Below are 16,607 nucleotides of genomic sequence, written 5' to 3'. Positions count from 1 at the left end.
ACTGGCCAAGACTAATTAGAGAATCTAGCGAAATTGAAAGAAATCAAAATGCTATGACTTTAACCGTTCGGATAGCTACCGCCTTAGTGCTGCGTGGAAGCGAATCATCAAATAATACATTATTTAAATGCATGCCTACAAAGGGCAGCGTACTTCAATAGGGATTACCGTTGGTACAGCTATTTTAATAAACACAATAGACAGGAAGGACAAGTTCAAAGGGCTCGCATAAAGCACATGCATCATGTACGTTGCCCCAGTCATCCCCCCCCCCCCCACATTGTGCAAGAGCGCAGAAGGGTGGTCACCACATCTACGCCTCTATATAAGGAACGAAACAGATGGACTTCTCCACAAATCTGGCTGTCGCCTGATGAAGCTAGTTGTAATTACTGGCGAAACGTCATACTCAGATTGTAAATGTTGTGGCTTGGCTCTCCAACACACCGGTGTGCTGTACTAGTGACGAATTGGCACGTTCTGTTTATGTGACAACCCTTACTAGTTGTCTGTGTCGGGTGGTGGCGGGTTTTAACGACACATTTATATATTTACGCGATCTAACCCAAAAAAACCTCTATAATGGATTACATTGGTCGTGAAAGCCTCCGTGTTAAACTCCAAATATACAGACATCAGGGTCAGGATCGAACCCACGACCACCTTGCATATCAGGCGAGCGCCACTGCTCCCCCAACCTCCCCCCTCCTCCCCCTGTCCAGTAACAAACCTGATGACCGTCGGGTAGATCTCTGCCGTGTAGATGAAGATGACAACGAAGGAAGCCGTGACGCCGAACTTCCCGAGCATCGCGAGCGCGGTCCGAACGGTGGGCATGTCTGTGTGTGTGGAGAGACACGCGGTGGGGGGGGGACACGATCTACGGTCTGCTCTGTAAAGCGAAGACGTCTGGGGCAAGTTTGTAACTCTCGGGGTAGATTACGTGCAGCGTCACGAGACTTATTGCATCGCAACTCACGTGAACGTCAGGGGAAGGGGGGGGGGTACAGGCATGACACTGTCAATGTAACTGGACATCTGTGAAATTAGAACTTTATAGCTCGTCGGATTCCTCCAGTAAATAAAGAGTGCGAGTCTGAATTTTAAACAAGCTTGAAACAAACGTTGGCCACTAAAGAGAATGAGCGGCAATGCGATCTCCGCTTGTCTACCGTGCGTTCTGCTCTAGCTGCCACAGCCTGCGTCGTCGAGGAAAGGCTGTGGAGGTACGACGCCCATTGCCCAGTCGTGCCGAAGGAATTTAATAGGGGGGGGGCTCGGCCTTTAGCAGGGAGAGTGAGCCCCCTCCAGTCCTCCCCAACTCCATGGTGCTGTATCGGACAATCGTGGAGGATGGTGACGGCTTGGAGAGGCATCTGGATGATGACGACGACGATCGCGAGGCTCGTACCGCTTGGCACGGCCACGGTGAGGATGCAGAAGAGGCCCCCGAAGGCCAGGAATCCGACCTGGGACATCCTGCGGCTCTTGGGGAGCGTGACGAGCAAGAGGAAGCGCGCGGGGATCTCCACGGCGCCAAAGATGAACTGCGTGAGGAAGATGTCCAGCCCCAGGTCGGAGATGCCGAGCGAGAGGCCGTAGTAGACCAGAGTGATCGCGAACCTGCGGCGGGCGGCAAGCGACGTCTCCTCTCACTCGCCATTTGAGTGGCAACTCATTTAGCCACTCATGATGATAAAGACAAAGAACCCCCGTTATAGCTTTAACAGACTGTAGGGGAAAGTGCTGTTAGCGAGCACCTATGAAGGCCGGAACGGTACACGAGGGGGTGGGCGGCCAGCACCACGCCCGAACAGTGGCATATAACACTATAAAACACATGTACCCTCTCATATCTACATTTTACAGTTAGTTACTGTATTGCCCTTAAATATATTTTTTATGTAGATTTCGTGCATCGACCTTTCATGTTCCATCGCTGTGTCCTCTGCCATGCAAACTGGGTGTTGCTGACACAGCAACGTGGTCTCTTGCAATATCCACATTGCACCTCTGATCAGCACGGTTGGCTACGTACGGTGCGAAAGAACTTCAACAAACATACATACAAGGTGGCGATGTTTACACACCGCACCAGGTACTCATTTGAGGTTGAGTCGACCTAGGGGAGGCCCAGGATCGGTTCAGATAATCATCACTGGTGTTGGCCGTGAGCAGAAATCGAACCCGGGTCACCGGGTTCATATCGCAGCACGCTAACCACTACACTACCACTCCCCTCATGATGATTTACACACACACACGGGCTTCATTTCTCACGGAAGGATAGGAGGTCTTGGTTGGGAGCGGGCGGGCTGGGGGTGGGGGCGAGGACATATTATCTGAAGCTCAGTCCCAAACAGCTCAGGCTGAATTAAAACCTGGCATGTACATCCCTTTTGACCTTTGCAGCTCGCCAAAACAGATGTAGTGTGCTGATTCACAGACACTAGTAGGAGGTACTCTTATTTATTTCGGCCTTCACAGCCTTAGGGGATAACCACACACCGGGTCCGATTAATCTGGTCGGCTACATACGGTGCGAAAGAAGTTCAACACACATCCACAAAAACATATTTATGTTCAGCCTGCACTCACGTTTTTCTGTTTGACAAGTTCATCACCGTAAAGTGCTCAAATTGTTTTTTCTCTTCCGCGCAAGTGACGCTCACCAAGAGTAGAAGAGAATGAAGGACTGTTTCCTCAGCCGCGGCGTGCGAAAGAGGTCCAGGACAGAGTGGGCCTGCTGAGGGCTCGCCGTCAGTTTCTGCTTCAGCATCTGTGGCACGAGAGGCACGGGACAGGAGGGAGGAGGAGAAAGGCGACATGACCGGCCTGAAACCGCGGCTTCTCACCTCGGCCCCTGGCAATCCGAGTGCGGGCTTCGCGGGGAGTTGAATTTCAATTGTAGTGAATTCAACTTGTTGAACTGAAAGTTTGAGTGAATGCATTATACATGCTCAACAGAGAATGCATGCTCAACATGCACACTAAACATGAAGAAGAATATCATTATGGGTAGGCATTGCGATGATTCATCCCCGAACAATTCAATTATAAATTTGGTACCATATTTCTCGTTTTTGCCTCCTCGTTTGTGCGGGTTTGTTCAGCACTATGTAGCAATTAATCCCCCTCGGAATGATTCGATTTCATAATCAGTTCAATATTTTTTTGCGCAATTTGGTGACCGTAGCAGCAGTGAAGTGAGTGCCGAGCTCCAATGTGCAAGTTCCCAGCCCGTACCTCCGACTTCAGGAGGTCATCAGGAAGGCTCATGCCGTTGATCGCCGCTGCTCTGCGCACCAGACTCTCCGCCTTGTCGTGGTGATTGTTCGCCAGGAGCCACCGGGCAGAGCGGGGCAGCAGCCTGGGGGCACAGAACTCAATACATTCACTACCACATTCACTACCACATTCACTACCACATTCACTACCACATTCACTACTGACCAGGGAGGCGCAGTGGTAACACTCGCGCCTCGCAGCAAGGTCCTGGGTTCGACATCTGACTTGGGTTCCTGTGGTTGTAGAGTTTGTATATTCTCCCCCCCCTGTTCTGCATGGGTTTCCTCTCATAGCCGAATAGACAGAATGAAACTGGTATTGACCAAATATCCCTATGTTGCTTTGTGTGTTTAGTTTGTGGACCTTCCCGCAGCACCTCCAATTAGCACGGTTAGCTACATATGGTGCAAAAGAAGTTCAACATACACACATGTTTAAAAATGACCTGCAAATTATTCAACTGGGATTCCACACAGCAGCAACATTGCCCTCCGACTGTCAAAATATGGCAGGATCCTCTTGAAGACCAAGACGTTTATTTACTATTTGACAACATACCTTCAAAATGCCTGCAACTGTTGCTTTACTTTACAAAGATTTACATTCGTAATGAGTAAACCAGAGAGCGGCACGCACTTCGGAAGCTTTTGCGATTTCCAATCCTGGTGTTGAGAGTTGATACAGCCCATCATTCCTCCGGGGTTGAAAACATTCAGTACCATTTTGTGGCCAAGTCAACAGTGAATGTGCTATAGACAGATTCGCCGACACCAGAGGAAGGGGCAGCAGGGGAGGGGCCCTGCTTCAATGCTCAGTCGAGCAGAAAATCACTCTTGACTCCTGAACAGTGTTTAGTTTGAATAAATGGATGCTAAATCGAGCATACAAATTGCTGTCCTGCGTTGACAAGCTCTCATTCACTGCCCTTATCTGACCCGTCTCCTTACACCGCGGACTGCGGAGAGTCACGGGGCCACGATGGAGCTCGTCACAGACGCTGTTCGCTGCCCCCAGAACCATGACCGTCTTAGCCGAGTGACGTTTCTCTGCTGCTGCACCTGTTGCCTGAAACTCCATCCCTCTGCAAATAGACAGCAGCGACGCTCCCTCCGTTTCTAAGCAGCAGCCGCGAGGCTTATCTCTTTCGACGAGAGTATGGGGGAACTCCGAGCTCAGCTCTGCACCCACGGAGTTACGTGTGCGCATTATGCACGTGTTACAAATTGTGAGTTGTAATTACCACGCCAGCGAATGTCATTTCACGCACGAGGATCGACCGAGTTTACGGCATATGCGACCACACGATTCAAAGTTCAGCGCGACAGCCGCCACCGTTTCCCTGCCGGGGTCATGGGTCGCCGTAAGAAGCACGAGCCTCGCCGCTGCTGCTGCCACCGGTGCTGCCGTTGCTCCTCACCAGATGTAGGCGATGAAGAGGATCTCGGGGATGGAGATGGCGAGCTGCAGGTGGCGCCAGTCGCGGATGAAGTAGGCGACGGGCGCGAGCAGCATGTAGCCCACGCCGAACGCCTGCTGAGTGGCGATTCCGGCCAGCATGCGCTCGCCGATGCCCGTCCACTCCGTGGCTGGCAGCGGTGGCAGCAGCGGTAGCGATCAGGCATTGACTCGAGAAGCATGTTTCGTTTTTTGTCGTCAATTTTAAGTTGCGTGCCAATGTTACGCGTGGATGTGCTAACGAGGCAGACAAAAGCAAAGAGCAATAGAGCAATAGAAGAATATAAATGAGTTCATTGAGTCGTTGGGGTCAATTTTGCATACACAGTCATTGAAGGTGGTGCTCATGAATGATGGCGATGTTGATTGTAGTGGTGATGATCATGAAGGTGGGAGTGATGATGTTGGTGGTTGTGATTATTGTGGTGGCGGTGTCGATAATGGTGGTAGTTAAGATTGTGGTGGATGCGGTAGGCACGTATGACCTGACTGCCTTAAATCATCTCCGAGTACAATTAAGCAATGTCCCATTTACCCAGGCATTCATTATCAACAATTGTATATCAACTGCTGAATAAAGGTTTTCCCATGCCGTGGCCAACCCATACAGTGCGACGATGCCACAATCCATCTCATTCTTCTCCGTAACGCAATCTCATCGCTCCATCTCCGCAGTAGTTGCCCTCTAGTGCACATTTGCTCCTTTGACTTCTCTTCCATCACCGCCTTGTCCATCGGCCATTATCACTTCTAGCTATGCTGATGGCTCACCTTTCTTAACCATCAATTGGATGTCTCTGTATTCTTGGGTCTTTCAGTAAAGTCACGTAGATAGGTTCAAAGAAAATAACAAAATACTACGATGTTTCGATCGCAACACAAGCCGTCGTCTTCAGGAAAAGGGGGGTTAGCTTCAAAGGCAAACTGTTTATAAGGGTTTGAAATGGGCGTAGCCCAAATGTCAGCAGCCAATGAAAATGTAAGTGGTGGACAGCCAACCCGACAATGGCTACAACTGGAGATAAGGGAGAACCCATTGGGGCACCTTCAACTTGTTTGTACAATGTTCCATTCCAGGTGAAGTAAGTGTTGGTGAGGCAGTGTCTCACCAGGGCCAGTACATCAGCATTCAGTCCTTGTTGGACCAAATCTTCAATGATTGCAATGGTGTCAAGCACAGGAACTTTGGTAAACAAAGAGACCACATCGAAACTAACGAGCAAATCACCTGGAGATAGTGAGATGTTCTTAATGAATGATACCAAGTGAGCTGAGTTGAGTACAGCTGAGGTGGTCTTACCAGTGAATGGTTTTAAGGTCTCAGACAGAAATCGGGCCAGTTTGTAGGTGGGTGAGTCAATGGTGTAGACGATAGGATGAAGGGGCGTCCCTTCTTTATGGATTTTTGGTAAGCCATTCAATCTGGGTGGTCTAGCAGCAGAGGGTTTTAAGGAAAACCGCTTGGTTGGTTTGATCAAAGATGTCGAATCAGTGATGATATTGTTGGTTTTCGTTACGAGGCGGTTGGTGGGATCTCTTTTAATTTTGATATAGCTACCATCATTAAGTAGGTCCTGAATCTTCTTGGTTCTTTCGGTAAAGTCACGTAGAAGGGAAGTAATAAAAAAATAAAAATAAAACATAATAAAATAGTTCTCACGACGTTTCGGCCACAACACAAGCAGCCGTCCTCAGGTGAAGACCAGGTCTGTTGACGCGACAGTTGTCGGACGGCTGCTTGTGTTGTGGCCGAAACGTCGTGAGAATTATTTTATTATGTTTTATTTTTATTATTTTATTACTTCCCTTCTACGTGACTTTACCGAAAGAACCAAGAAGATGAATCCCTGCAGTCACGAAAGCTTTAAATCGAAATAGGTCCTGAATGTTGTTATTGTATGTGGTTTTGTCCATGATAACTGTGGCATTGCCCTTGTCGGCTGAGAGGATGACGATGTCATCTCTGATGTCATCTCTGTCTCTGATTTTGCATTTCTTCCCCGATCCATGTGCTTATTATTTTTCTCAGTGTAATTCCGAGCATGAATCTCTACATGCTTCTTTCGAGGATTTATATATATATTTTCCAATTATATTTTGTCAGTGTCCATGTTCCTGGCCCATGTGTTACTAAGCTCCCAATGTGTTACTAAGTCTAGCATCTCTGAGTGATTTAAGACTCTGGATAAGGGAACCCAACCTGAGGTCTGCAGTCATATTTTCTGACTGTTGTTAAAAATAGGTGTCCCAGTAATGTCTCTACATTAATCTGGCACGAACTTAAGGCCGCCATGGTGGCGAGAGGTTAACTACCTCGCCTGGCATTTAGGGGGCTGTGGGTTCGATCCCGACCCTGACGCCTATATATTTACAGTTTGCATGTTCTCCGTGTGGATACGTGGATTTGTCTCCGCATCCTCCGGTTTTTCCCTCGACCTTTAGATACATGCGTTTAGATTATTTGGCTGCTACTATACATTTCCACATGATACGCCACTTTGTTGGGCTATCACTTGTGGCCAGGTCGATTCTGAACAAGTGTTATATATCGCAATGGGCCTTACCTGCTAAAAATTTTAGTTTAGTTTATATCTGCTTCCAGACGCCTGACCACGGCTTAATTTCGGCCATGTATTTTCTAAAGTTGAGGAGCGGGGCTGCTCCCCCACTGCCACCCATTAACGACGCCCCTTCTTCCCCAAGCGAGGCTCACCCAACACGAAGGCGTTCATGATGACGCCCGAGATGGCGACTCCGACCATGAAGCGGGCCAAGGCGTACATCATGAAGTTGGGCGCGAACGCCGCCCCGAGGCCGAAGGCTGTCTGAATTGCCATCGAGACGAGGATGACGGACTTACGGCCATACCTGCAGCGAAACATGACAGTGTTAAGTCGATTAGCACCACTGACTACGTATGGTGCAAAAGAAGTTCTACGTACAAGTGATCAAGTCAACCTCCGCCGTTTCGGGTCTTTGTGACAACCCAAACTCCAGCTGGGGCACTGCACAAACAGTGGCGTATATTGTTGATGGCCGGTTCACGGAGTTTTGCGGAAGTCTCTACGAGAACCAACGAGGGCGCGATTGGATGCCTCGGAGATGAAACACTTGCTAAACGAATGATTTTCGAACTCGCACGAACCTCGTGCGTGAGAATGGCTTCATTTGATCCCTGCGTTTTATGGGAGGGTGGAACAGTGGCACGGTGGATAGCGCGCTGCACTATGAACTCGGCGCCTGTGGAGCAAGCTTATTTAATTCGCTCCTTATATTCTCCACTGCCACGGTCAATGATTAGTGTGCGTGTTTTGGACCGTGCATTGTTAATTTGCAAACCATGTCTCTTCAAAAAGAGACCTGTCTCAAGGTGTTCCTACCTGACAATACATGTCACACTTGTCGAAATTAAAACTATTGTCTCAGAGAACGTATACAACGGTGCACAAGTTAATTCAAAATAATATATAATTTGTTCCTGTTTTTTCCTGTCAGCCAGAGGTTAGATATAACAATGTTAATAATAATGTTATATTACGTAACATCGTTCATGCAAGTTGTCCCCTCAAAACGCTGAACTTTGCAAACCACGTTTTACAATAAATATGGATGTGACCACCACAGAGAAACAAAACAAACAAGAGCTGGGGTATGGGGTAAACATAACACGAACGAGCGAGTCCACTCCAGAGAAACACAACAAGCGCAAGGGTATGAGGCGAACATAACACGAGCTATGCCAGGCGACAGTAAACACTGGAGGAATGTCCAGCCAGGTGTCCATGCACGAACCCTGGAGGATCTGTCAGGGTCTCAGAGCCAGAGTCACTGGCCAGGAGGCAGCGATATAAACACAATCTACAATTAGCTGAGGACAGTAAAGTCCTCTCACTCATTCTCGATCTGTTAATGCCCGACCAAAAAATGTGGAACTTGATCGCTCAAAAAATGCCGTTTCTTCCTCTCCGATCTAAAGAATAATCTGATGCTAAAAGTGTTGACTTCGTATTACGACAGGTTCACTTGCAATTGCATCCATAATTGGGAGAGTTCTATCAGCCTCCACTTCCACGGTGAACTTGATGGATGGATTTTGCGAGTTGAAATTATTTAGAAATGATTTAAGTGTATCTGTACCGTGTGGCCAGACCACCAATGTGTCATCCACATATCTAAACCAAACAGGGTTTTAGTGTGCTTGAAGCTATTGCTTTTGCTTCAAAGTCTTCCATATACAAACCTTACTAATTGGCTGTGTCGGGTGGTGGCAGGTTTAACGACACATTTATATTTACGCGATCTAAACCAAATCCTATATTATGGATAATATTGGTCACGAAAGTCTACGTCTTCAGCTCTCACCTGGTTCAATAAAATAAACCGGGCTTGACCATGACCAGCGTCACGGCACCCCACACACTGTGGCTGACCGAGCTCCTTCACATTTCCTTCCATACTCGACCACCCTGTGCATCTCCTCTCAATAAAACCATCTCCGTTACCCTAATCCAGCTGCTCCACACCTCGCACACTGCACTGTAAGTAAGCACACGTGATTACCGACGTTGATAAATTAACATGCTTCGTCTATGGATCAGAGTCCACCCATGGTAGTAAAACCTTAATGGTAGTGATTTCTGCATATAGTATATAAAAGTGAATTTGTGATATAATTATCGTTGGTTATCACAAAACAACAAACTACAGCGACTGTGGCCATGTAACCCAACACTATTATAGTAAACCACTGTAGTCTGTGTTCCTTCAACGGAGGGACAGCCAAAACGACACAAACTGCTGAAGACCTCCCGACGTGGCGGGCAGACCTTGACGTTGGCATTTAGTTCTTGAACACTGCCGTACGCAAGAGTAAAATCACAAAAAAAATGCTTTGCAATCAACAAACATTTGTCCACGAGTTTGGCACAAACCCATTTGTCCATGACATTGATGAAATCTGTTTGGCCTATCTGTGACAGTTAATTATTAACATTGTCACTGTGGAATTCTGTTGCTGAGGTTCCTAATCAAAGCCCCATTGAGGGCCCGAACACAGCTCTGCATGGCTTTGATCGATCCAGCGAGACAGAAAACAGTGGTGGCTCCATCAACCGCTTCGGAACGGCGACCGTTCGCTGCTTGTGTGCACCACTTCCACACGCGGGACGTGAGATAGGGACTGTGACTGTGGCCACCCGAACCACGGAATGGATCACATTGCAAGCAACCGCACCTCCAATGAAAACGGTTGGCTACGTATGGTGCGAAAGAAGTTCAACATACACGTACATTCTACGCCCGCTCTCCGGCAGACAGGACAGCATGAGCCGCTCTACTCCCGAAGCTTTTATCGCATGGCTCACAAACTTAAATCAGGAGGCATATTGTTACACGTGCTACACTTGCCACACGCCAGAAGAAGATTACCCTTGCTATCGTTATTAATTGACCCGTGTGTGCGTGCGTGCGCTGTGAGTCTGCGACTCGTTGTGAGTGCGCGGTTCTGGCCACGTGAGACACACTTGTCAGCCATGGTCCCAAGCACGGGAGACCCCACCATCAGGCCCAGCATGAAGATGGACGAGCCCACGTTATTGAGGTAACTTCTCGTGCAAACCAGGTCCCACTGCCAGCGACACGGGTGACATGGACACACGCGCACGCACGCGCACGTGGAGGGGACATCGAGGCAATCGGAGGCACACGCGGGGAACAGAGAGATGGAGATGGACACACACACGGACACATGATCGACACTGCATGGGGAGACATTGATCCAGCAGTGGATTGACATGTACACCACCACACGTGTGTTTATGCATTTGTTTTACTTTCATATTTTGCACGTTGAATTTTGGTCTCGACGTATGCCCCTGCGAATCCCATGGAAAAATCCCCCTTAGATTTGCTCCCATCGCCTTCCACTGATTTAGTGTAGAGTTTGATCGCAGTTGTTTCTTATTCTTCTTTTTTTGTGACAATAGTATTGCTTGCATCCGCGTGTGTATTTGTGTACGGTTAAGTTTCCGATGAATATCCGTAACCCGAATGATCCGTATGTCGGAAATTGAACAAATTTTCCCCAAAATGAAGATCAAATACCATAGTTGGAAATATCTGTGTCTCCCCTAACGTTTTCTCTCAGTACTGTATCGCGCTGTCGTCTGTTTTCAACCACTATCGCTGTCCAAACGCTCTGCAATTCCTACGATTATTTAATTTGATCGAATATCTACCCAAACACTGCCCATGCCGAAACTAATGGTACACATTGTTTATGAATACCACGAACAATAGAAAACAATGACGTAATGCTGCAAAGGAAAAAGAGACGACGTGGCGGGGTTGAGTGTACTCAGGGTAACGATGTAACAGACTGCTCTACACTCTGCAGGGACACCACCGAATTCGGGAATACGCAGCTGTCCCGCCTTACGCCTAGCTCCGCTGCATTCATCCACAACCTCGTCGCGCTGAACTATTTGCGCTTACGTAACTAATGCAAACATTTATGCATACAGTATTAAAATGAATGTTTTACATGATTTATGGGAGCATTCCCGTAAAGGCGGGTTCCGCAAGTCGGATATCCGTAAGTCGGGTCTTCTGTAACCCGGGGACGGCCTGTATTTGCGATGTGCTCTCCACACGCGTGACTAAGTCCCTCCCAGTAAGTGCTAACACGTATGTTGTATGTTGTACTTCTGTCCGGTGCAGTGAGGGAGGAACTGGGTGCTCCACTCCAGATTTTGACAACAATAGGATTCCAAATTGCGGTGAATGTGTGCTTTGTATGGTAGTATACACAGGAGTATACAACCCTAAATAATATGTACTAGCTTTTTTGCCCATCCAAGGACGGGGGTATATTGCAGTAAATCTGAAATATTCAATAGAAAAATTGTTCAGCTCATTATTATTAATAAGGGGGGAGGGGGTTGCCCCATATGGAGTGACGTCACCCGTATATGGTTATTTGGGAGTGGTACGGTATGTGGAGTGACGTCACGCGCGGGACAGACAGACATTTTTTGGTGATTATAGTAGATAAACAGCGAAATAAATAACCAACGTCTCCACTTAAAGTTTTTTTCCCGAGTATTGATTTTAAAATGCAACATTCTGGAGCGCTTTCGACACAAAGTGGGAGAGTTGGCTCAGCCCATCATCCCTCCGGAGTCGATAAATCGTTAACACGTTGTGTAGAAGTCAACAGTGATTGACCTATATCCTTGGTTCTTTTTTTTTCTATCTACGTGACTTTACCGAAAGAACCACGAATATGAATTCCTGCAGTCACGAAAGTTTTAAGTGATTGACCTATTGCATGCCCCCCCCCCCCTCCATAGGAATGTGAAATTCCCGCGTCACTGACTCGGAGGGGCATTAAACAAAAGATGATTACCGCCTCAATGTTCCTTTGAGCAGGAAACCATACTTTCGACTCTGACTTTATTGTATTACAACAGCAGGTGCCGCCTTCTGCTGCTACCGCTGCTGCTGCTGCCGCTGATGCTGCTGCTGGTGATGCTGATGATAGTGATGCTGCTGATGCTAGTGATGCTGATGGTGCTCCAGGAGGCTTCCATGCATGCCGTCTCACCTCGGTGACCACGGTGCTGGTGAAGACGCTGCGGTCGTAATCCCACCCCGTGGCGCAGGACCGCCACTCGCTCTCGTTCAGAAGGCTGCCGCACCGCGGTCGCGACGCCGTCCCGTTGGCAGCTGCCGACTCCGCCGCGGGCGTGGTGGTGGTGGTGGCAGCGGTGGTGGTGGTGGTGGCAGCGGTGGTGGTGGTGGCCGAGGGCACCTGAGCGTGACCCCCAGTGGGGTCGCGACAGAAGTGCTCCGGCGTGGCGCCCGCGAACACCGACACGAGCATGTGCATCGCGATGGAGATGTGCGGCAGGCAGATCCACGTGTACAAAATCACCTGGAACTTGCCGAAGCCTCCGATCTTCTTGAGAACGTCGTCGAAATTCATAGTTGACGAACGCGACGAGTGGCGCACGTGTGCGCGCCTGTGTGTATCTTTGGAACTTATCGCGAACCCGTACGTAAGCCGACCGTGCAAATCGGAGCAACTCGTGAAATGTTGCCTCTCTCTCTCTGTGTGTGTCTAGATATTCATGACTATCCGAAGCAGACCGATTAGGTCGCTCTAAATCAGTGTCTATCGAATGTCCTGCATGTCAACACGTCACGTTCCAACCAACGCCGCCCCTAATAAGCAGCGACTCGGACGAATCGCCACCCTTCTTTTTTTTCCTTCGCCCGAAGCGTCTTTCACGGCTCACTGCTGACGCCCGAATGAATGATAGTGTAGAACGGTGGTATTATATGCGATGCCCATTAGTTGCGTAATCCCTCTCCCCCCCAGCCGTCAGTGTCACGCTTCTTACCGAGGAGACGTGTGTGTTTGTCCATGCGAACGCTACACAGCATGTCCCAGATAATCAAGATCTTTGCCAAGCATGCTTTCGTTTCTACGCCGGCAGACGCAGCCGAGTGAGTCAACACCTGTGGCCCTTAATTCCGGGCGTAATGCCAATGGAAGTGATGAACCTTTGTGTGTTTGGAGGGGAGATGTTGAGTTGATACCGACGTCGCCACGACCGTATTCAGAGATACTCATTTTTAACAGAACCATGGCATGTGCGTGTTTTTTTTTTTAAACAGGAACCAGGGATTTGTTAAAGTGTGCATTCATTCTTCGCTGAGTTGAACGTGGCAATTCATTACATTTAGGGTCGTTTTTTATGATCCTGGGGGGGGGACCCTAGGAAAACATTAAATCAAATCGTGTCTATTCACGCCTTCCTTAGAGAGCAACCGTTATCACGAAGACGTGTTCTAACTTGAAGCAAGTAAGTTTACATTTCGATTTAAAGCTTTCGTGACTGCAGGGATTCATATTCTTGGTTCTTTCGGTAAAGTCACATGGAAGGGAAATAATGAAAATTAAACAATAAAAATTCTCACAACGTTTCCATTGCAACACAAGCTATCACAATGTCTGACCCCCCCCACCCCCTCGGTGCGTGACGTCATTTATGGACGGCCCCTTATTTTATGTTTATCCGGGTGAGAACTCGAGAACAGGATAACGTCTCTTTTTCAAAAGTGACGTTAGTTTGCCAGTAGGGGGTGATGGTTACTGGTGGATGTGTATACTGTAATTCAAATTGAGTTATTTGCGGCGTAAAATTTGAATGTCGGCACACAATCACCTTCTCTGGCGAATGACGTCAAGGGAATTTTAACGTCCCCCGTAAAACAGACGATGCACATTCATGGTAATTTACACCACAAATAATAACCAGGGCGGTAGCTGGATTCGAACCTCTTACAACAAGCGGGGAAACGCGCTCCCATATGGCAACGAGACCAAAACAGTCGGTAGTAGCGATGGCAGAGTGGTGAGGAGGTGACTGGCCACCGGTGAGTTGCTGTGATGTAGGAACGGTGTACTCCACCCCAGATATGACAACATTATTTCAGTTTGGGCCGATGTGTGCTCTGTATAGAGCGACAGTCGTAACTAATGAGGCTTTGTCACAGAAGATAAAACCACGCGTCTTTGCTTCCTCCTGAGTCAGATTAGTAACATAGCCATTCCATTACAGCTCAAATGAGATTGTTGTGCCAATCAAAGAAATAGTTTTACTATCGATAACAATATCATCGTTAAATACAACGTGGGGAACAACGTGATATTGTGACTTATTTAGTTGTTTTTAGTCGAGATTGACCGTGCTTTTGTCACCCCAATCAGAAATTGTTTGCAATCCAGTGATGATGGATATAGTAAGTGAGGTAGCTGCGCTTTGGGTGTGTTAGCAAACCTGTAACCCACTTGCCCTCGTATATCTAGACGGCGTGAGGTGAGGCACACTGTATTGCAGAACAACTGTCAATTGACCAAGCTTGCTGTTGGGTCTATTCACAACCTGCATCGCACGTGGTGAAAATTGAACCCAGTACACAATCTACTTTTCAGCAACGTTACGCAACGTTTATATAATCCGTGACCTTAGGTGTCATATCACATAATTTCGTCGCCAATTGCATAACCCAGACATGTCGCTTGATTTCAGCCGGATATGTCCGCAGGACCTGGCCTACACAGCAGAGGGCAGCATTTTCCTACTCTCCCTGATATATTATTGAGATCATATTACCGGGGCTTAACTTGGGCCGCGGACGGTTTGTAATGCTGTATCGGGAATTATTTTGGCACACCACGACCATCTCGCCTTATTTTGTCCTCATCAAATTGCGGTATCGTAGAATCAGAGTGACACAGTGTACAATAATAAATGGTTATTATGAATCGGTGGTACTTTACACTTTAGTGGTAACAATTCCGGAGGCTGATCATTCATAATTCCAAGCCAGCTCAGCAGAGTTATAGAAAATATCGAGTTAGAAATTAAAGCGCCGAATATTTGTCACATGGCAGTCAATCTGACATTAGTAATTCTCACAGCTGGAATTGAGGTTCTGTATGTACAGAACCAATGTAAGTAGGTGTATATGTTTGTGTCCAGTCATTGGTGACCAGACTGAAACCATCAACTCACTAGACTTGAAAACTCGATTAAACCATGACCTTGTACCCAGGATCTCAGCGGTACCAGCCCAGCGCCCTGTCCTTGCCGAGTGCCCTGACTTCTGTCACCTTTAAAACTGTGAAGGGGGTTCCTTATCAAGAATTGAATGAAGAAATGTAAAAAAATCATAATTAATGATCTGTTCGTTATTATTTGCATGCATTATCAAAAAGCAACATCAGCATCTCATATGCATGTTACTCGGACGGTTTACGGATGGTGTGGGGGTTAGAGATGGGCCTACACATCCACGCTGGCAGGGTAGTTATCATCATCTGCCATGATCTATTAACTACTAGATAAAGGCCTCTATCAGATCCATCAAGCACCTGCAAATGAGCTTATCTCGTGGTTTTAATCTCTGGGCGTGGGACCTCCTTTGACTGCCACTCAATCATTAGTCTCGACCACCACCGGTCATCGTCTCTTCTAGCCATGGCGTGTTCTGCCCAAGCCCACACTTACTTACCACAACAGTCAATATGTTGCCCCTAACGTGCATTCGCCCAGATGCGGATGTCATTTATAATTATGTGGTGACATTGCGTAGGCAGTGAAGCACAAACAACAAACGATAACGGGTGATATGGAATTCTTAAAAACTAGTTATATTTTCAGGCACGGGTGGACTGGGCTTTTCATGATCAAATTCAGTTCACCAAAATGCCCTCCATCCTGCCGTCTTTCGCCGCTTTATTTAATAATTTCGATCCCTAACCCCCTTTAACTGTTGCCATTGGAGTGCATATTCTGCTGTTTTTTCCCCATTTGTGTTTGTTCAAGAATGATTTTCTTTCTTTAAGCAAACTTGTACGTGACTTGCTTTGTTCAGTGTTATCTTATTACTCCGTCGTTATACAATATTTGGATTTCCAATTTTCTTTTTGACTCGAATAATTGTTATGTATTGACCTCCATCCAGCAGTGGGTAAAAAAAAGTATCGATCAAGCTGACACTTGAGCGTCACAGTCATCAATGGCATCTCTCTCGGCGCTGGCCTGATGGCACCTGCTGGTCACTCTCACAAACTATCCACGTTTGCACCATTGGAACCTCATTTGCCAGTAGCAAAATATGATAATTGTTTTTTACCCTTTTATCTGGCAACAAAACTGACAACTTTTTTTACAAGGAGTCATGTTTGCATTGACTACAATACCTGCAGTCGGAATGCAAACAAAAAACATAAGGCGCCTTTTGTCGTCATCTGGTCCAACACCATGTGAGACGAGGCTCTAATGAAAGCTGTC

The 16,607-nt window shown here is 47.5% G+C and overlaps 1 protein-coding gene across 1 annotated transcript; it reads right to left on the bottom strand.

Moving 5' to 3' along the window:
* Positions 1 to 855: 855 nt before the first annotated feature.
* LOC144718633 (organic cation transporter protein-like) lies at positions 856 to 15,371 on the bottom strand. The gene is made up of 7 exons (XM_078594034.1): positions 12,347 to 15,371; positions 10,266 to 10,369; positions 7,457 to 7,611; positions 4,706 to 4,874; positions 3,247 to 3,370; positions 2,673 to 2,779; positions 856 to 1,623 (listed from the first exon to the last, which is right to left on the bottom strand). The coding sequence occupies exons 1-7, from the start codon at positions 12,725 to 12,727 to the stop codon at positions 1,104 to 1,106; spliced, it is 1,560 nt and encodes a 519-aa protein (XP_078450160.1). The 5' UTR covers positions 12,728 to 15,371; the 3' UTR covers positions 856 to 1,103.
* Between the last annotated feature and the right edge of the window lie 1,236 nt (positions 15,372 to 16,607).

This window comes from Lampetra planeri, chromosome 5 (assembly GCF_965212315.1).
Source record: "Lampetra planeri chromosome 5, kcLamPlan1.2.h2, whole genome shotgun sequence".
NCBI lineage: Eukaryota > Metazoa > Chordata > Hyperoartia > Petromyzontiformes > Petromyzontidae > Lampetra > Lampetra planeri.
The sequence above is the reverse complement of the archived record's forward strand: the minus strand, read 5'-3'. Positions and strand labels throughout refer to the sequence as shown.